The following is a 19,850-nucleotide window of genomic DNA, read 5'->3' as shown; positions in this document are numbered from 1 at the left end:
AGCCCTCCTGGGTGGTGCAGGAGTGTGAGTGAGAATGCGTTGATCCGTTTGAAACGGGCCCCTTTGATGCTCTTTAAATAGGGCAAATTCCTAGAGAATTCAGCCGGCTCCCCACATCAGACCCCACCCGGGTGCACTTGCTGTGGGTGTGGCACATGCACACGTGGCTGCCTCTGTGTGCACAGTGGTTTGGAGTCAGCTGACCGGGGTTTGCATCCTCTCTGACTTTGACCAGCTGTGTGACCTTGGGCAAGTCCCTGTGCTTCAGGTTCATCATCGTAATGGTGTTAATCAAACTCACCCCTTTGGGAGGAGCAGATGGGCGACCGCAGGCCCTGTATAAACTGTAAAGCGCCCTGTGAGGCGAGCAGACGTGCGGATGCCCTCTCCCCAGCAGCATCCAGCTTCAGAGGCTCAGGAAGCATTCCTGGCCAAGCCCGGTTTTCAGCCTCGCAATGTCACGCTCGAAAAATGCTTGCACGTGGTTTACTCAGCTTTAAGCGGGGGCAGATTCTGCAATGGGTTGTTTATTGTCCGCACTGGATTTTTAATTTCTTATAAATTCCCCACAAATTGCTGTAGTACATCTCTATTTATTGAATCTGTCAGGGTTGTTTATGGCGCTGAGGCCTGGGCTCCCGTGTTTGTGGGCTGTTGCCCTGGTGACGCCAGGGTCTGAGACTCCGGAGGGGAGGCCCTGCCCCAAGGTGGCGTGGAAGGTTCTGGAAGGGCTGGCAGTGTGAGGTAGAGAGAGCCACGGCTGTTGCACGGAGGGCCAGCCTTGGGTCAGGCAAGGTGTTCAAGACTGTGGATTCCGTGCCAACTTTACCTCCTTCCTTCTGGCTCCCGCCTTCCCATGGGGGGTGCACTGCTCCAGCCTCCTATCTCTGCTCCTCCAAGCCCTTGCTGCTCCAAGTGGGTCTGGGGACGGGCAGCGCCTGTACCGCGGGGCACCTGGGGGAAAGGCATACACTCCCCAGACTTGCCGGCTCACATCTTGCGGTTCAGCAAGATGGCAGGTGCTCTCTTGCCTGTGCCCGACACACTGCCATCGGGTGACCTCTTCAGGACACCCCCGGGGCTCCTGGTCCTTAGGACAGAGCCCAGGGACTTGGCCTGGCAGTCCTTTGTCTCCACCCACCACCATCTTACCCTGAGATCTTTCCAACTCCATCTCCCCCATCCCCCTCGGCCCTGCTGCATCTATCCCTCCACCCCTCCAGCTCTGCACATGCCCATCTCCACTTGCCGTGGCTGCCCCAGGCTTCTCTCTCTGGGGAATTATAGGCATCTCGGAACAGGCAGCTCCTGAGAAACCTCCTCCTTGAAGCCCTCTCTGCTTTCCCTGGACTGGGTCAGGTCCAGCTTCTCCGGAGCGCTCCTATGATCCAAAGGCCTCACCTGCCTCAGCGCCATGGGGCTGCTTGACCCACTTTCCCGGCTCTCTCCCCTCACTACTGGGTGCTCTGGCTGCCCCTCCTGACTCCTGCGGGCTTGGCTTGCAGCCGGCACTCAGGAATGCAGTGCAGTCAGCCGGCCTTCGCAGGACCGAGACTTGAGGCTGGGCTTTTCCCAGGAGGCTGGATGCTCCGTCCTGGGGAAGGGATACAGCATGGCATGGATTGCCGGGAGCTCTCGGCCTTCAGTCGAGTCCTGATCGGCATCTGGGACTGGGGACTGGATGAATAGAAAGAAAGGCAGCTGCGGGAGGAAGGACAGAGGGACAGCTGAGAGGTGTCCCGACTCTTGTGTGCAGGTGAGAATGCAGAAAAGCTCAGAGGCTGGCCTACAGGTGTTTGTTGAGTATCTTCTCTGGGCCAGGCAGTGTCCCCAGAGGCTCTGGGGACTTAGCAGTGAACAAAAATCCCTGCCCTCATGGAGCGTTGACATCTAGAAGGGCAAAAGACTAAAAAGAGATAAACGTCTGAAGTGAGTGAGATGGTGCAGAGCGATAGGGAGAGAAATAAAGCAGGGTAAAGCACTGGGGATTGGTGTGGGGTTTTGGAACATGGCTTTGATTAAAGCTGAGCTATCCCTGCCCTTTGACCCCACAGTTCCACCCCAGGTATCTACCCAAGAGAAAGGAGCGCTGTGTCTACCAAAAGACAGGCATAGAATGTTCAAAGCAGGAGTAGTCATAATAGCCTCAGCGTGGAAACAGCCCAGATGTCCATCTGCTGGAGAATGGGTACATCAGGGTGTCATAGTCACATATGCAGCGATGACAGCGAACCAAAGACCACCACGTGCAAAACACGGATGTCCCGTTGACATGCTGCTCAGACCTGGAAGAGCACTGATGGTAAAGTTCCTGAACAGGTGAAACTACTCTGGGGCGGGGGTAGGGGGAGCTGGAAGGCAGGCTAGTGGTTACCTCTGGGGACAGGGACACGGGGGACCTGACGGGGCTTGCTGGGGTCCTGCAAACGTTCTCTTCTCAGTCTTGATCTTGGGCATCCTTCTGTGAATCTCCATCACACTGCTCACTTGGGATACATGCTTTTTCTGTTATCGTATGTTACACTTCAGTAAAAGGCTTATAAAACATAAAAGGCAAAAAAAAACCCAAAAAGCAACGGGAAGCAGAAAATGTGCTGTTTTCTGTAACACGAACCCTTGGGCTCTCTCTAGAACATGGGTTCTTAAGCAGCAGTGCCTGTCAGGACACAGGCGACCCTCCGGAGGCTCCCTCTGGGGAAGAGGCTCCCCTCGCCACGGGTGACAGGCTCCAAGGAGAGACCACCTGGTGGGAAGCCAGCAGCCTCAGGGACGTCCTCCTTGCCCTTCATGGAGGGACTCGAGCCTCCCTGGAGTCAAAGGGGTGCAAATTCTGTACCCCCAGCCTCTGGCCCGGAGCAGACACTAGTGAGCATTTATGGAGTGAAGGGTGTTCGGACGTGGGCTCCAGGCTGTAGCAGCTGCATATTACAACCTGCATTCACTGTGATGTGTGCTTACCCTGTGCCCTGCGCCGTATCCCACTCCAGCCTCTCAATACCCTCCATATGCAGATGAGGAAACGGAGGTCAAAGCAGGTACACGTGGTGACTTGCTCCAGTTCCCCACCTAGAAAGTGGGGACTGTGGTTGACTCCAAGTGGAGTGACTCGGGCCAGCGCTTGATGTACTGACTACACCAGAGGGAGGGGTTAAGGCAGATGTGGGGAGGGAAGACGGTGAAAGCTCAGTTGGATGAATGAGCCATTGGATGGGCTACAAGAAAGTGCCTTCAAGAAAGCCCGCCTGTCCCCACCCAACTTTCCCTCTGTCAGTTGTGACTGTTAATTCCCTCCTTTCGGTGTCTTCCCCGAGCGCCAGAGCCGTGTGGTCTGACCTGCCGACTCCGAAACCTGGCTGTCCTGCTCTCCTCCCGAGCATCAGCCCTGGCTCCACAGACCGCCTGAATCACAATCACCTTCTTCTTCTTCTTTTTTGTATTGTATTTATTTTATGGACTACTTTTTTTTTTTTTTTCGGTATGCGGACCTCACTGCTGTGGCCTCTCTCGTTGCGGAGCACAGGCTCCGGACCCGCAGGCTCAGCGGCCATGGCTCACGGGCCCAGCCGCTCCGCGGCATGTGGGATCTTCCCGGACCGGGGCACGAACCCGTGTCCCCTGCATCGGCAGGCGGACTCTCAACCACTGCGCCACCAGGGAAGGCACTTTTTTTTTTTCTTTTTCTGCCGTGCAGCTTGTGGGATCTTAGTTCCCCAACCTGGGATTGAACCTGGACCCTCAGCAGTGAGAACACGGAGTCCTAACCACTGGACTGCCAGGGAATTCCCAAGATTTTTTTATTTAGAGTGGTTTTAGGTTCACAGCAAAATTAAGGTGAGGGTACAGAGTTCCCAGGTACTCTCTGTCCACACACACACAGCCTCCCCCATTACCATCTCCCGCCAGAGTGCTGCATTTGTTACAGCTGATGAACCTACACGGACGTGTCATCGTTTCCCAAAGTCCATAGTTCACACTGGGGTCTGCAGGATAATGACACGTGTCCACCATTATAGTGTCGTATCACAGTATCAGACACCATATAGTATCATGTCGTTTCACTGCCCTAAGAGCCCTCTGTGTTCCTTGTATTCTTTTTAAAGTATTTGAGGAAAAAAATTCGCACACGTACTGTTGGGGGCAGCATTAATTAAATCACAATCTCGGGGGTTGGGTCCTGAGCATTGGTTTATGTTAAAGTTCCCCAGGCGATTCTAATAGGCAGCCAGGGTAAGGCTCAGTGGATTAAAGCCGTGGTTCTCAAACTTGAGTGCCCCTAGAGTCCCCAGGAGAGCGTCTTCCACCGGGTGGCCAGCCGCAATCCAGAGTCTCTGAACCAGCAGGTCTGAGGGGCCCGAGAATTTGCACCTCTGATAAGCTTCTGGGTGTGTCGACGCTGCTGGTCGAGGACCCCCGTCTGAGGACCACTGGTTTTAAGCAGTGGTGGTGAAGAATGTGGTGGGGCCATGGAAGCTCCTTCTGAGTCCTTTGGGGGCATCCAGGGGATTGTGCCCAGGGGCCCTTCCCTAGACTGCACTGCCTGCTGTCACAGTGGGGGACTGAACCTGGGAGGGGAGATGCAGCACCTTTCCTCTGTGCCTGAGCTCATGTACTCCGGTCATCGGCCCCTGGGGATCCTGGGTTTGGGAGGAGGGTGGTGAGGCAGGCAGGTATTACGTGAGTGCAGAGCGGACCAGGACAGGGGATGGGTTGCTCACAAGCCAGGAGGCTGGTGACGTCCAGGCCCCTGGATCACTCTCAGGCAGGCTCTGGGCGTTTCCTTTTGTACTCCCACCGGGACAGATGGGACCCCCAGGATAAGGACAGCCCAGACTAAGCCTCCCTGGGTGGGGGGTGTCAGCCAGTGTCTGACACCAAGACGTAGACTTTGTACAGAGTCCAGGATCGTGGGATCCTGGTGGGAGAAGCAGGCTGCCGTAAATCTGCCTGGCATCTGTAATAAAAGACCTTCAGGAGAAACCCAGTCTGTTCTGCTTGGCCTTTAGAAGCCCAGCAATAAAATCAGTGTAAATATAGCTAACATTTGGGAGTGGTTTATAAAGCACTTGAAAAAAATCCCCGTGTAAACCCCAAGATAGTCCTGTGAGCTGTAGAGATGATTAATTACCCTGTCTTTTAGATGTGTAAATTTTAGGGTCACAGAGCTACTAATGGGCAGAGCTGGGATTTGAACCCATGGTGCTTTCTGTTCTCGCAATTCTCCCCTACCCCCGTGTGAACCCTCAGGCAGAGATTAAGGCTCCTCCCAGGCAAGCTCTGGTGACCAAAAGGGTAAACTGAAGATACTGGTGCCCTCGGGAGTGGAATGTGCTGGAATTTCTCATGACAGAGTTGTCCTTGACAGTCCTCACTCAAAAGGTATAGAAACCACCGCCCCGTGTGTGCTACAGTGGCAGGGATGGGCAAGTTACTCAGCTTTCAGATCGAAAGACTTCTGCTACATGTGCTGTTTTCCATTTCCCACGCTAAGGAATTGCGAGGCACGGGTGGTTGCCCAAGCTCATTGGATTAGGGCTGGCAAGAGGGGCTAGCACAGTTTGAGCAGAACCCTCCAGAACCTGCTTTCTGAGGGTGGCGTTGCTGACCCCCGCATACAACAGGCTCCCTCCGACCGTAGCTGCAACTCTTTTATCTGCGTTTGATTTGCGGGGGATTTCCTTTCAAGCAAGACATCACAGGTTAGAGAAGGTTTGAAAATCAGTGGTACAGGGAGCAGAGTCGGGAAGATGGAGGTCGGGGTCCAAGAGAGCCAGGGCCCCGGACCCCGGCAGCCTACTCCCCCCAGGCCTCAGTCATTCAAGGTACTGTGTGTGCAGAGAGCTGTTGAGCAGTGAGGCGAGCGGGATGGCCAGGGCGGTGAAGCCCTGGGAGTGGAGTCTGGCCATCATTGGCTTGATCCATTCATCAGGCATTCGTTCATCTGTGTGCCGGGCCAGCTGGGCTCTGTGCCGAGCACTGGGATATAGTTGAGGGCAGAGCTGCCCCAGTCTCCGAGGAGCTTCCCATCGGTGGGGAGACAGAACCTGGCTTTGGGGAGACTCTGAATCTCTTTCAGTACCCTCTGGCCACCATCATTGGAGAGCGTAGCATTTTAATCTCCTGCGCAGGTACTGTGCACGTCTGCTGTCTGCTGACTCCTTGGCGTCACTCACTTCCTCCCAAGACCATGGTGGCGCCACCTACTGGACGCTGTTGGTCATGGCGGGCTCTGCAGTGGTTCGGCTGTGAGGTCTATCTAACCTGTCCCCACCTGACCCCATCTTTCAAGAATTACGCTGCCAGACCTCTCAGGCCTGTGATTTGCCACCTGAGTGGGTGAGGGAATAAAAGGAGGAAGCGTTAGTCATGCGAGGAGAGGAGCGGGAGCTAAGAAGCAGCATGGATGGAGGGGATGCTCTCAGAGACCAGCTGCAAGAGACGCCCCCTTGAGACCCCTGACTCCTGGTGTCAGCCTTTGCTCCCTTCTCTCTTGCGGTGGACTTGGCAGAAGTAGCCAATCGGGAATCTTGGAGAACCATTTGGAACAAGTGATGCTCACGAGTGCAGGGCTCCGTGTGCAGGACAGGGACCTGGTGGATCACAGGGCGGGCTGGAGTGGAAGGACCTACCTCTCCACTGCACAGACGCGGACAAGATAAGAGGGGCTGTATCCTGCCCACTCGAGGCTCTTGGAAGACAAGCCTTTTACAAACGCAATTCAGTTCTGATTCTACACACTGACAACACGGACGAGAGAAGTAGCGTAACCACTGGGCTTTCTTTAAAATGTGCTTTGTGGGGGTCCCCCAGGGCAACCCAGCCCTCCTTGTGTCAACTTGCAGATCAGCCAGAGCAGTTTGCTTCTATTTAAGGCAGTGAGAAGCTCTCCTGCAGCCTGCCGTTCCCCTGGCTTTTGCTTTGCCCCAGGAAGTCTGATCCTCACATGGTCTTTTGCAGCCGGGTGAAGCTGAGTGGAGCTGTACTTGTCTGCCCCTACCCTCGTCAGGCCTCGAATGTCTGGGAAGCATCTCTGCCTGGAGGCACCGTTTTCTGTATCTTGACTCACCTCCGTCCTCTCCAGACTTGCTCCCTCTCCTGTTTTCTTGAGTCATAAGGAAGCAGTGCCTCCCATCTCCCACCCAGGCAGCCAGCCCACGTCCCTCTGTCCCTCCACATCCACAGCTCGTCAGTTTGGGGCCCTGGTGGTTCTCCCTTTGGATGTTTCCTTGCCAATCCCTACCTCCGCCCTTCGGTCGTAGGTCCCCCGTCACCCCTTACCTAGCACGGCCACACCTCTGACTGGCATCCCTGCCTCTTGGCCCAGCTTCCACCTTGTGGCATCGTCTCTCACCGAGACTACCTGAGTCACTCCCCTGCTTTCCTTGTCTTCAGGTGAAAGTCTAGCCCCCGAGAACCGCTTACCATGCTCCTCCCAGGTTGGGCTCTGCCACTCCCCAAGTCAGACACAGCGAACCCCTAACTGCCCCATCTCTGTGCCTGCACATGCCTGTCGTGACCCACCTTGGCACACCGTTTTCATCCTAAAGATGCAGGTCAGGTGTCGCTTCCTAGTGGCAGCCTTCCCTGACTTCCCATATGCGCCCCCCACCCCCCAGGAGACGGCTCACTCCTGGGGGCTGCCGCGGGCCTGGCCCAGGATCCCTGGTCTCCCTCCAGACGCTCTGCCGTTTAAGGTTGACCAGCTCCTGCCCCCCACTCCCCCTTACCCGTGAGGTCCTTGAGGGCATTCATCTAAGTACTTAGCAAAGAACCTGGCACGTGCGGGGGTGGGGGGGCTTGATAATTGATTCTTCCTATTTGTTGACTTCACCCTAAGGTCACGTAGAAGCCACAGAAGTGTTTTTTTAGGATTTGTAAGGGGCACGTGGACTCCATTTTTCTTTAGCATCTGGGAAGTTGCCTTCCTGGCACATCTTCACTCTCCATCTTCCACCATTTCTCTTTTGCCCCAGGTGGCATTGGTGATTGACTTAGGCCTGTCATGACAACATAGTTCCCTTTGTCCAAGACTTGCATCTCAAGCCTCCCTTACAGCTAGAGACACCCATGTCTTGCTGTTCTGACCAGTAAGATGTAAGGGGGAAGAATATTTCCTGTGTTACATAAAGGTAGCAGTTTGACCTTTGCCCCCCTTTTCTTGCCTTCCAGATACCCTCTGGGGACAGGGTACCTAGAGCTATGGCAGCTGTTTTGTGACCAGGAGGCGAAAGGCATGAGGACAGAAGTCTATCATAGGAAGCATGGCAGAATAAAAACCTGAAAAGAGCCTGGGCTCTTGCTGACCTCAAGCTGTTGAAACCCTCTAGAGACCCACCTCCCTCTAAACTTTCTGTCCTCAGGTTCAAGCCATTTTCAGTCAACATTTCTTAAAATCAAACACATCTTCACTGTTTATTCTGAACTTGGCTGAGCTGGTTTTTGTTAACAAAGATCGAGTGTACCTTTGGGATGAGTCCTGGCCATCATGGAAACAAAACTTTGAAGGTGGAAGGCATGTACCAAGGAGAAGGACACCAGTGCTGTTAGTGTTGAAAGTTTAGATGCCCAAGGGGTTGACTGTCGGGGCTCATGTTTATTTGGACGTACGTTATGTTAAAAAAAAACAAATTGTACTTCGTGTATGATAAAACTTAAAAGCTCTTTAGGTAGTTAAGTGACAGATTTTCAACTTGAAAGGAGACTTAAGGAAATGTGAATAAATAGAATTTATTAGCACGTATGTCTGAAAAAGTCTAGGTTTTAGGCCATCAAGGACTCGAATTTATGTCATCGGAAGCAATTCTTCACTTTTCAGGCTCCTTGTGTGGGTTCCGTTGGGGCAGGCTTTGCCAGGTCGTGTGAAAAAGGTTGCCAGCAACTCCATCCCATAAGTTTAACAACTTCATAGGAAGCAAGTATGACTTTCCTTTTGCCCTGAGTTCCAGCAAAAGTCCCTTGGCTGGCTGACGCTTGCTGGTTCTGATTGGTCCGACTTGGGTTGCATACCTATTATATTAGTTACCTGGGGCTACCATAACAAAATCAAACAGCAGAAATTTATTCTCAGTTCTGGAGGAAAGGAGTTGGAAATCAAGGCGTTGGTAGGGCCACACTCCCTCTGGCTCCTCCTTGCCTCTTACAGATTCTGGAGGCCCCTGACCTACGGCTGCACCACTCCAACCTCTGCCTCCGTCTCCACCTGGCCTTCCTCTCCCTGTGTGCCTGTGTCTTCGCATGGCACTTTTCCTCTTCTTATCAGAATACCATTGTATTGGATCGGGGCCCACCCTAATGGTCTCATTCCAACTTGATTACCTCTACAAAGACCCTGTTTCCAAATAAGGCCACATTCACAGCTGTGGGAGTTAGAAGTTAACCTATTTTGTTGAGGGACACAGTTCAATCTGTAACACCTGTTCTTGAATCCGACACAGGTCTGGCTGATGCGATGTTCTAATTGGCCAGGCCTGAGTCCCATGCCCATCCTGACAGTGAGGAAGGGGTAAACCCCTGGGAATTAAAAGTAGGCGAGAAAGGTTCTCCCCTGGGACTATATGGAGGGTGGGCCGTGGATGCAAGGCTGGCAAAAACAGTCGGGGGTTCACCAGCAGCCTGCCTCGCTCGAGGACCCAGGCTTTTTCGTTTGTGTCTTCTCGCCCACTTCAGTACCCGCCCCTGCCCTTCCATTTTCTGACTTTGGTTAGTTGAGTTGGGAGGAGGATGGAGAGAGAAGGCAGAGGCCGTAGTGATTTCCCTACTCGCTGTTCACCCTGGACAAAGGCTTATGGGGGGCATCCGATGGCGGCAGATGGCTGGACGCCAGGTCGTGTACACTGCTTGCCCGTCCACCCTTTGGGTGGTTCCGTTGACTGCTACTGATGTGGGGACCCATCTGCGTAGGTTCCGCAGCAGCCGAGCTTTGACGATAACGACCGATCCGTTTGCCGTTTTTGTTTGCTCGAGAGTTTCTCAGCTGCCGTGAGAGGCAGTGTCATGGCGCAGGAGAAGGTGCTTGGAGTGTTCCGTCCACGGAGAAATGGAAAAGTACTGATTCCCTGATTCTGCCCCTGGCTTTCCTGGTGACCACTCACTTGGAGGTATTTTGTTTTGTGCTCTTTTCCCCTAGTCTTTTGGGCTGTCCCTCCCTACCTGGCCCTTCCCCGTGGGTCCCGAAGCTGCAGAGCACCCGGGAGCCTCTGGGCACTAAATCGCGTCCAGCCGTTTCACCACTTCCTGTAGGCAGGTCTTATCTCTTTTATGACAGGGACATGGTTCATGGTTTCCTTTTATCAAGAGCACCCGGTGGGGGACACGCTGGGGAGGAAATTCGAGCCAGGGAGCCAGGCGGTGGGAGGCAGCACAGATCCTGGTGCCCCTGCCCTGGGGCCCTGGGTTAGCACAATTCCTCCTCGACAAAATAAGAAAGGAACTAGCCCGAGGCTTGCTCAATGGTCGTGACTTTCTTGTAAGCGACTTCCTGTAAGCAAGTTTGTGCGTGTCTGGGACCCTGAGCACAGCCCACAAAACGGTCTTAAGTTGAGTTTATGGTCGGCCTGGGAGGTGAGATCAAGATGGCCTGAGAGTTAAGATTTGAGTTGTGTTCAGACCACACACAGGCAGAAAAGAGCCTGGTCAGGGAGGGGGTGGCAGGGAAGCTGGGGATGTGCAGGCCACAGGGCACGGGGCCAGGTTCAAGGACCGGGAGGGGCCAGAACAGGGAGGCGCTTTGGGAGGCAGTGAGCTGGGAGTGGGGAAGGAAGGCGGGGGCAGTGTGGGTTTGTGTAGGGGCACTGGGGAGCCATGGAGGGTTTTTGAGTGGGTGAGGAGAGCAGTTCAGGAAGGATGCTCTGGCAGTTCTGGCCCAGGGCGGACTGGGTTTCTCCCAGGCTAGAGACTGGACTCAGAAATTAGTTCCGAAACAGTGAAAAGTCTGAATTAGAGAGTTCAGTGAAATGTAGTGAAAACATAACTTAATTTTAATTACTGGTTCTTGTTAATCAGTTCCCTGATTTGCCTGTAACCAGGGCCTCTAATTGGCTCTTGAGTGCTGTAATACCTTCCAAGAAGACACAGCGTCTCCCTTCCTCTGTCCTTTGCCTCCATCCTGGTGATTTGTTGAAGAGCCTTTGTTATGAGGGGGCACAGCGTACTTCAGGCCTTGTGCTCTGCAGCAGGGCTCTCTGGGGTCATTAGATGAGTTGAATTCAAAGGCTGCACTGAGGGCTTCCCTGGTGGCGCAGTGGTTGAGAGTCCGCCTGCCGATGCAGGGGACACGGGTTCATGCCCCGGTCCGGGAAGATCCCACATACCGCGGAGCGGCTGGGCCCGTGAGCCGTGGCCGCTGGGCCGGCGCGTCCGGAGCCTGTGCTCTGCAACGGGAGGGGCCACGACAGTGAGAGGCCCTCGTACCGGAAGGCTGCACTGAAATCCGCCCCCCAGCACATGCACACACATGTTAGAGGAGTTGAATTCAGAGGCTGCCAGAGGAACCTGAGGGTTTGCCCGGAGACATACCTGGCCCATCTGCCTATTTCTCAGAGGTGAGGCTTGAAGATTTGATCTGATCTTGAAATGCTCTGCGTGCAGTGGTGAGGACACGGTGCCTGGTGAATCATCGTCATCAGACCTGGAACTTCAGACGCAGACTTTCATCTCAGGCTGAAAGGCCATGTGGCCTGGGCTGTGAAGTCAGGGCTCTTTAGGGGACAACTTACAGGGATGGGGCCCTTCAATGTGCCTTCCCCCCACCTCTCTGGCTCCATAGCTGGACTGGTTCTGGCCCTGGAGCCCCAGAGCCTGCCCCTGGCTGGGGTCCCTGGGGCTGGACCCAGTTGGCACAGTGTGGATTTTCCTCCTCCTTCCTTCCTAACCAGCCTGGGTACCTGAGGCGGCCCTTCCCGCTGGTGTGAGACAACGCCCCTCGTCCCCCCCTCACCCCCCAGCACCGACCCCACACCCCCACTTTTCCTCCTCCAGAATCTGAGATCCCCATGGAGTTGGGGGATGGTCAGCATCGATCTGTTACCGCATATAATGAAGCCCAGGCCCTGTGTGGGCAGCTTTCAGTCCTTTATCTGGAGGCCCTGTGGGTTATCCACGTCCCAGTTTCCACCTGCTGCCGGCCTCGTGCAGCATCACTCGCCAGGGCTGTAGCTCAGCAGGTGGGGGAAGGTGGTTAATTAGCACCGGCCTAGGCTTCGAGCTCAGTGTTATCCTGGACTCTCAGTAATTACTGCCTGACCTTTGTTCCGTTCCCCACCCTCCCTTGCGGCTGGGCCTCAGCCTCCCCAGCAGTGTAGAGGGGGTGGGCCTGGGGACTTGGACAGTACCTGGCCTGCAAGTGACACACTTGGCCCCCACAGGACATTTACGTTTTACTCTTTGAATTCGTCGCCACTTGCCCGCAGTCCCCGCTGCTCCCTGTTACCCCGCACCCGGCCGCCTCGTTGTTTTCGTTTCTTGTGCTCCTCCATTTGCTCATAGGCTTGTCCCCATGGAATTCCCCTGCGGCTGGTGGCTCTGGCCTTCCTGGGTGATGGGGCCAGAGGGGAGAGCGGTGAGAGGCTGGTCCTTTGCAAGCCAGATTCCAGAATGATGGGAGCAGAGAGCTCTGGGGGAGGGGAGAAGGTTCCCCGTGGGCTCAGAACTCAGGGTGGGAATGGGGTCTGCATACTGGTCTCTCAGGCAGCAGCGGTATCAGGGACAGGGTTGAGACCAGAGCTGCAGGAAGGTGTGGGTGGGCCGTCAGGGGTCGGGGGTGTGGTGTGGGAATGGCCGTGGGCAACTCCCTGCAGGATGCTGGGCAGGTGCCAGGCCTGCCCCTGACAGGTCATGGAGAGATTGTGGTTTGAACGTGGCCCCCAGAACCCTGATACACTCCAGGAAGCGGCACCTGATTATAGCGCTCCTGGCCTTAGGGCTTAAAGATCTTGGAAATCCAGTCTGGCTTTAATCAGGCTACAGATAAGAACTAGCCTCCTCCCAGCCCGCTGGGGCCGGCCCAGGCCGGGGTGCACAGTCCCCACCGGGCGTATTTTGTACTTTGCTCTTCCAGGCGCGTAGGGCTGGGCAGGTGGAGCTGCCTGTTGGTGTGGCCTCAAGATGGCATTGCCCCTGCTTGACAGGGTCGCAGGTTTCCTGTTGGTAACAGCCCCAAAGGGAAGAATGGTCAGTGGGTTGACCCACACGTGTGTTAAATGTTTCCTGCAGTGACCCAAGAGAGCATGTGGGCTTTTGTCACCTCCGTCCCCACTTGTGCTTTCCCGCTGGTATTCCTGCCTTCAGAAGCCCACCTGGCCTGTCTTTTACCTGCCTCCCCCAGGGAACCCTTCCTTACCTCTCGCCTTTCCTCTCGCCTCTCTGCACACACTGGGGTGGATTTGAATCCTGGCCTCTCTTAGCTGTGTGATCTTGGGCAAGTCATTTTACCTCTCTGAGCCCCAGCTTTACAGCTGTGTGTGCCCTGAAGCCACCCGTGGCCCAGGTGGCTGACCTGGGTCAGTATTTTGTGCCAATACCAAGCTGTTTTTAAGACTTTACTCAAAGTGTGGGCCTCGATGGGCAGCCTGGCTTTCTTATCCTGGGAGTAGCTGCGTGAGAAAGGTTTTAGGGATAGGGCTGAAACTTTAATTTTCTTCTCCTTGTCTGAGGCTCCTTTCCCTTTCTCTGCCCACTAGCATCTCCCCGTGTTCCTGAGCCCCACAACGTCCTGAAGCCAGGACCTGGGTCACCCCACCAGCCCCAGTTCCCCCTGAAATGAAGACAAGGCAGGCAGAAAAGGGACTTTTCTGCAAAGCCCTGTTAGGGCCCAGCTCTACCTGGCCCAGTTCCAGCCACGTCCGTGGAAAGGGTGTATGATCAACAACCTCAAAACAGTGAGATCGCAGCCTCAAACAAATCCTTTTACACGTTGCAGGGGGGTGGTGACCTGGAAAAGTAACAGGCGTTTTCTAAAACCTCCAGCATCCAGGCCCACCCAGGGACTGGCATTGAAGGTACCTGGCTGAGGAGAGAGGGACTGTCTTTGTTCTTAGCTATACTTTCTGTTCATTTATGGCTGTCATTCATTCAGTGGACGCTTATTAGAATATCAGGGCAGCAGTAGGAAAAACATGTTTCACATGTGTTAGATCTGTGTTTCAGTCCTGGCTCTGTTCCTCTGAGACCTGGGACATTTATGGTATTTGTACTCTAGAAGGTTAATGTCCTTAACTTAAGTGACTTGAGCTGCCCCCACTGCGGGGGGCGTCCTGAGGGTTGAGATGGGCCTGAAGGTACCCGCACGTGGCAGGTGCGTGGTAGGCCACCACCGCTGTTGTCATTTTGTAGATGGTGTGCAGTATTAGACACCGTGGGGGGCACAGGCCCGGTGAGATGGGGCCCTTGCTACCGGAGCTCATGGTCAGAGAGGGTCGGCCACAGTAGAGCTTTGCTGTATTTTGGGGGTTTCCAGCATCTGAACTTCTCAATTTACATGTCTTCCCGTGGATCACGGAGGCCAGGCCATCCTGCACTTGGACGTGGACACGTGCTGGGTGTGGGCACATGCCAGACCACCTCCTGGCCCTGCTGTCCAGGAAGCAGGGACAGGGAGCATTCATGGCCGTGGAGGCAGGTGCCAGCCGGATGGGGAGGGCACGTGCCTGGGTGTGGGCCGCGCAGTGCGTCCTCTTCTGACTGCTGCAGGGCCCGCTTTGCTTGTGCTTCAGGGTGCAGCCTCCCTTGCCGGGGTCCGGTTTCCGGGCGTGGCTCTCCTGGTTTCCTGCCGACTCTGGGCTGCACGCTGGCCTTTTTAGTGGGGCCCTGTTCACGGCAGCCCTGGGGCAGTTCTGCGCTCACACCCCAGAACCCACTGGTCCCTGGGACTCGGAGTAGCACATGCTGAGAACAGGGAGGGGGAGAAGGATTGCCATGCCTACCTGCGGGGAAGGGTCAAGGAAGACTTCTTGGAGGAGGGGGCATTCAGAGGGAACTTTGTGGGATAAAAGGCCTGCCGGGAGGAGGTTGTGGGCAAGGTTTGGACAAGTGTGACTGTGAGGAGAGAACATAGAATTCAGTTATGCAGGGGGGTTCCTTCCTCCCTCCCTCCCTCCCTCCTCTTTCCTTCCTTCCTCCCTCCCTCCTGCTCCCCTTCCCCTTCCTCCCTTCCTTCTGGTCAGCCTGCCTCATTCAAAGCCCAGCTCTGCCACTTGCCAGTACAGCCTGGCCCTGGCCTCATAGCCTCTTAGAATCTCTTTCCTCATCAACGAGATGTAAGTGACAGTAGTGTTCTCCTGCTGGGGTCTTTGAGGAGTAAAGAGTCGAGGACAGTGCCTCGTGAGTGAGTGAGTCGTGCTGGAAGCCAGGACTGTTGGTAAGCAGATAACCCTGACCTCAGGCCTGCCATCGGCAGTGGTAAGAAAGGCCAGGGCAGGCACAGAACACTGTGCCCCTCAGACTCCTGCCCAGGGTTAGTCCATGGCAGCTGTGCAGGATCAGCCGACGCCTGCTGCCCCGACTGTGTGTTGACGGGGAGGAGAAGTACACGCGGAGCGTCTGCCCTGCGCTCTGTGCGGCTCGCGTCCTTTCTCCTTCCAGCCACTCGACACCTTGTGAAGCAGGTACCCTCCTTCCTTTCTAGGAGGTGAGGTTAAGTGCCTCGCTCCGCCCCAGGGCCATCCAGCAGGTGGGCCAGGACCTGGCACCGGCTCCCTCTGCCTCGCAAGCTTGGCTGTTTCCACAACCCCATGTGCCCCCCGCGCCGGGGGTGGGGGGAGGCAGGCTTGGCGGGGGACAAGGGCAGCATGCCAGAGTGGCCACAGAGCCACGGCCTGCCCGGGCCCCCCGAGGAGGGAGTGTGTGAACATCCCCTCTGGGGAAGGCTGGGAGCTCACCAGCTAGAGGAGGCGGAGGAACGGGCCCCCGAGACCTGACCCAGCGCTGGCCTTTGACATGTACTGCGTTCATGGTCGGTGGCGGGGAGGGGGGAGCGGGCACGGGCAGTGTGACAGGGGACCCTTGTGCTGTGGCCGGGGGCTTGGACCTCACTCTGTCTTTGGTGGGAGCTGGTGCAGGTGGAGGTGGCATGGTGGGCAGAGACCTGCCTCTTCCCCTCCCCCTGCTCTGTCCTTGTACCTTAGGGCCACACCCGGGACCCTGGGCCCAGGCCCTGTTCGTAGCAGGAAGCAAACCTTGGTTCGTGAAGCCCCAGGGATGGGCCCCAGGCTTAACATCTGCCCTCACGCAGACCTTCAGAGTGCTCAGTTCTCTGGTCTGTAAAATGGGTGTGGAATCACCTGACTGTTCTCTCCTCCCAGGGGAATGGTAAGGATGAAGAGCCTGCCAGATGTCTGAATAGGTAGGTTTTAAAATTAAGGCAGTTTTACCCAAAAGGAACAAAACGTTTCCTGAAACCATGGGAGATGCGCTGGGCGTTCCTTGGGTAGCCTGTGTTGGAGGTGGGGGGACCCCAGTGTGTGCTCTCACCCCATCCAGAAGAGAATGGTCATTTGGGGGTCCGGGGAGCTGGATGCAGAGGCAGTGGGTCTGCAGAGCAGGGCCCCCTCTGGAGGAGTTGCTGAGGGCAGAGAAGGTCCTGGAGGAGAAGTGAAAACGCCCCTTTCCCTCCCACCTCGGCTTTGTGGACGGCAACGGTGCCAGCCAGGGGCTGGGGTCAGCCCATCCAGTGGTATTGAGGCCACACACCGGCCCGGGCACTACCGGCCTGCTGGAGGTGCCGAGTGGGCAGGGCGTGTTGATCCCGAGAGGCCACCAGGTGTCAGGAGCCACTTCAAGTGACCCTTTCCGGGGCTGGTGCCTCCTTTCCCCCCTTCAGTGGTAGCGGAAGCACAGGGGCGTTGAGTGGCCGCCCAGGCAGCGTCTGTGGGTCTTAGGTTTATAAAGAAGTAGACCCAGAGCGAAGGAGGATCCTTACAGAAGTTCACGGGCCGATTAATTGAGGAAATCCTATTCCAAACAAGGAGGTGGGGATGCAGGGTGTTCCTGGGAAGCAGTGAGCAGGAAGGAGTCTTGCTTGGCCGACAGGAGCCTGGGGAGGGCAGATTGGGGCCGGACCCCAGCTGGAGGCAGGCACTCAGGAACTCTGGGCTTGGGCTTCCTTTGGTAGCGTAAGGGGAGCCATGGGTGGGCTTTTGTCGTGGCTGGCCCCCCTCGGGAACTGGGTGCAGGAGGATGCCCTAGCAGCCGAGGGGGGCGGTCAGTGGCAGTAGCACAGGGAACTTACTGCAGAACTTGGGAAACATCTTTTGGGGCTCAGTTCAGAGAAGAATTGAGCAAGAAACAGGGCACAGGTAGCAGGAGTAGTTGTCGAACATCTTATTTTCTGGCAGGATCCAGAGCTGAGGTTTCCCACTAAATGCATTGTTTTAGGTAGTTGCTTGGAGCTTACGTCTTTGTCTTCTGAAAAGTGGTTTTACAGGTTTAACCATATATCCCACTCCTCTTTCCCTTTTAAAAAAAGAGTATATGGGATACAATTTAATCCTTTTTCTTACGTTATTGTACAATTAGAAACAACCAAATGTTAAATGGTAGGGAGTTGGTGAAATAAATGATGCTTTATTGGCCTTTAAATGGCAGTGATTTAGAAGAACGTGTAATGCCATAGGAAAATGTCCATTATAGCACTTACTTTAAAAGTAGGATCCAAATCTGTTTATGTAGTGTGACTCCAATTTGGGGAGATTTATCTGAAAATTGGAGGGATGTATACCAAGGTAGTATTGGCTACCTCTGAAATCAAGGAAGAATTATCTGGTGTGAATAAGTAACTTGGAATTTAAACATCTCTTACAAGGAACAACTATTAATTTGATCAGGAAGTCGCATTACTTCATAGCCACATCTGATATCTTTCCAGTCAGCCTGATTTTCTTCGTCTCCGCTGTGGAACACTCTAGAACCTGAGCTCCTGGCAAGCAGAGGAGCCCGAGTCGCATTTGGGCATTGTGGGGCGCCAAGTGGCATTACTGTCTTGGGCTTTCAGACCGCACCCTTCTGGAAGCTGTGTTTGTGTTCCCGCCCCGCCACTTCTAGCTGCTGTTCTTGAGTCCTGGGCCCGGCTCCCCTGTGTGAAGGGACCGAGCCCGCAGGTGGCTGCGAAGGTCAGGCTGCTCCATCCTGGAGTTAGATCGAAGCCTGAGCTGGGCCTTCATCTGTGGTTGCCATTTCATTCCAGCAGTGAGACCCAACCTTCATGCTTCTTGAAATACCTTAAAGAATCCTTGCTAAGTTTTGAATTTTTGTTAAGAGTCAGTGTGAGTTTGACCCCCGGGCCTGTCTGATATAAAGGCAGATGCCCCCTCCCCACCCTTGCAGGCAGGTGGGGTCTGGCCTCCTGGGTGAAGAAGTGCTCTCCATCTCTTTTCCTGTCATTCTTGCCCTGCTGGCCATGCGAGGGACATGGAGGTGGCTTTGTCCTGGGGCCAGGGGCTTGGCGGGGAGATGTGCTCTGGTTGGGGGGTTGCTTTGCGGCCCCCAGGGATTGGGACTGACTCATCCAGGCTCTGCCCCAGAGCAGGGAGCCACCCAGGGAGCAGGGGACAGCCCTCAGGGCCAGCCTTGTGCAAGAACAGCCCTGACATGTGGGGTCACTGCCCAAGAAAAAAGGAGCATTGTTGAGTGGATGAGGGTGGGGAGAATATCGGGGTTTTCACTAGCCGGAGGCTCTGTTCTGGGGTTTTCCCAACTCCCCCGCGATCCCCACTGTGGTCTGGGCTGCACCCCTGGCAGGTACAGCCTTTTTCTCCCTTCGAGGTAGCCTTGCTTTGGTAGCTGTCCATCTCTTCCAGCCCCTCCTGGCTCTGCTCCAGGGAGATTTTTCTTAGCATTTCCCAGCTCTGAGAGCCATCCTCTCCCTGCCCCCTGGTACTGAGATGAGTGGGAGAGAAGGCAGCTCGTGTTCTGGGTCATGATCCCAGAGCAGAGAGAATAGGGTCAGTGTTCCCAGGCGATGGGTCCGAGCTTGGGGGATGGGGGCAGGGGGGAGAAAATATGGAGCCGGACAGGGGAGCCCTCTGCCCCAGGGACCTGCACTGCTGATTTGGGACCTGTGGGGGGAGCAGTGGGGAGGGGCCACCAGCCAACGGAACGAGTCTGGAGGGTCAGATGGGCTGTGTGCCCCTGGCAGCGTCTTTGAGAAAGCCGTGTTTATTAACCGTTGGTGACGTCAGAAGAATGTGTAATCAGCTGCTTATAAGAGGAGCCTAAGTCCCATTTCTGTGTGTCCTCTCCCTGTCTTTGAGTTTATCTTAAACCTCCACGAGACGTTTGCAGTTTTTCTCATTGTGACCTTGACCATATGCCCTTTGGACATTGCAGTCCTCCGCACCCTGCAGGCATCCTGGGGCAGGGCTGCCAGCAGGAGGGGACAGTGTCTGTCTCGTGTCCTCATTTGTCCCCTGTGGCCCTCCAGGCTGCCGATCTGAGCTCCTTGGGACGAGGGCAGATTTCACTGATTTCGTAATTGAGGCTTGGGGAAGGGGTGGCCTTGGTGAACACGCCCTCCTACCTGTTTCCATCCTCTCTTGGGATGCTCTTTGGGAATTAGAGAACCATGAACTAGTTATCAAAAGCGCTCAGGCCAAGGCTGGGAAGCGGGTAACCACCGGGCACCACACACTTCTTCCCACCAAGTTTTGTCTGGGACATCCATGCCCACGGTTCAATGCCGTGGGCCCCAGAACGTTATGGACCCCTGACTGGGCCACGCTCAGGGTCCCGGCCTTCAGGTCCCGGGCTGACTCAGGTTTGGTTGAACCCTGGCTTTGCTGTCTTCTAGTACCAAGGAGGGTTAGACGGGCGCGGCGCTGCAGGGCACTAGTCACTGCTCAGCCTATGGTTATTGCTGTCCTGGA

At 55.3% G+C, this 19,850-nt stretch overlaps 1 protein-coding gene across 6 annotated transcripts in view; it reads left to right on the top strand.

Annotated features, from left to right (window-relative positions):
- ITPK1 (inositol-tetrakisphosphate 1-kinase) overlaps positions 1–19,850 on the top strand; it is a 164,244-nt gene that overhangs the window by 58,337 nt on the left and 86,057 nt on the right. For 2 of the 6 annotated variants that reach the window (XM_032622607.1, XM_032622606.1), the window contains exon 3: positions 2,055–2,302. The exons of the other annotated variants lie outside the window; for them this stretch is intronic. In XM_032622607.1, coding sequence (XP_032478498.1) covers positions 2,117–2,302 — 186 coding nt within the window. In that variant the 5' untranslated portion in view covers positions 2,055–2,116. The remainder of the gene's footprint in view (positions 1–2,054; positions 2,303–19,850) is intronic. 6 annotated transcript variants of the gene reach the window in all.

Source organism: Phocoena sinus, chromosome 2 (assembly GCF_008692025.1).
Source record: "Phocoena sinus isolate mPhoSin1 chromosome 2, mPhoSin1.pri, whole genome shotgun sequence".
Lineage (NCBI taxonomy): Eukaryota > Metazoa > Chordata > Mammalia > Artiodactyla > Phocoenidae > Phocoena > Phocoena sinus.
Note: the sequence above shows the minus strand (reverse complement) of the source record. Positions and strands in the feature narration are given on the sequence as shown.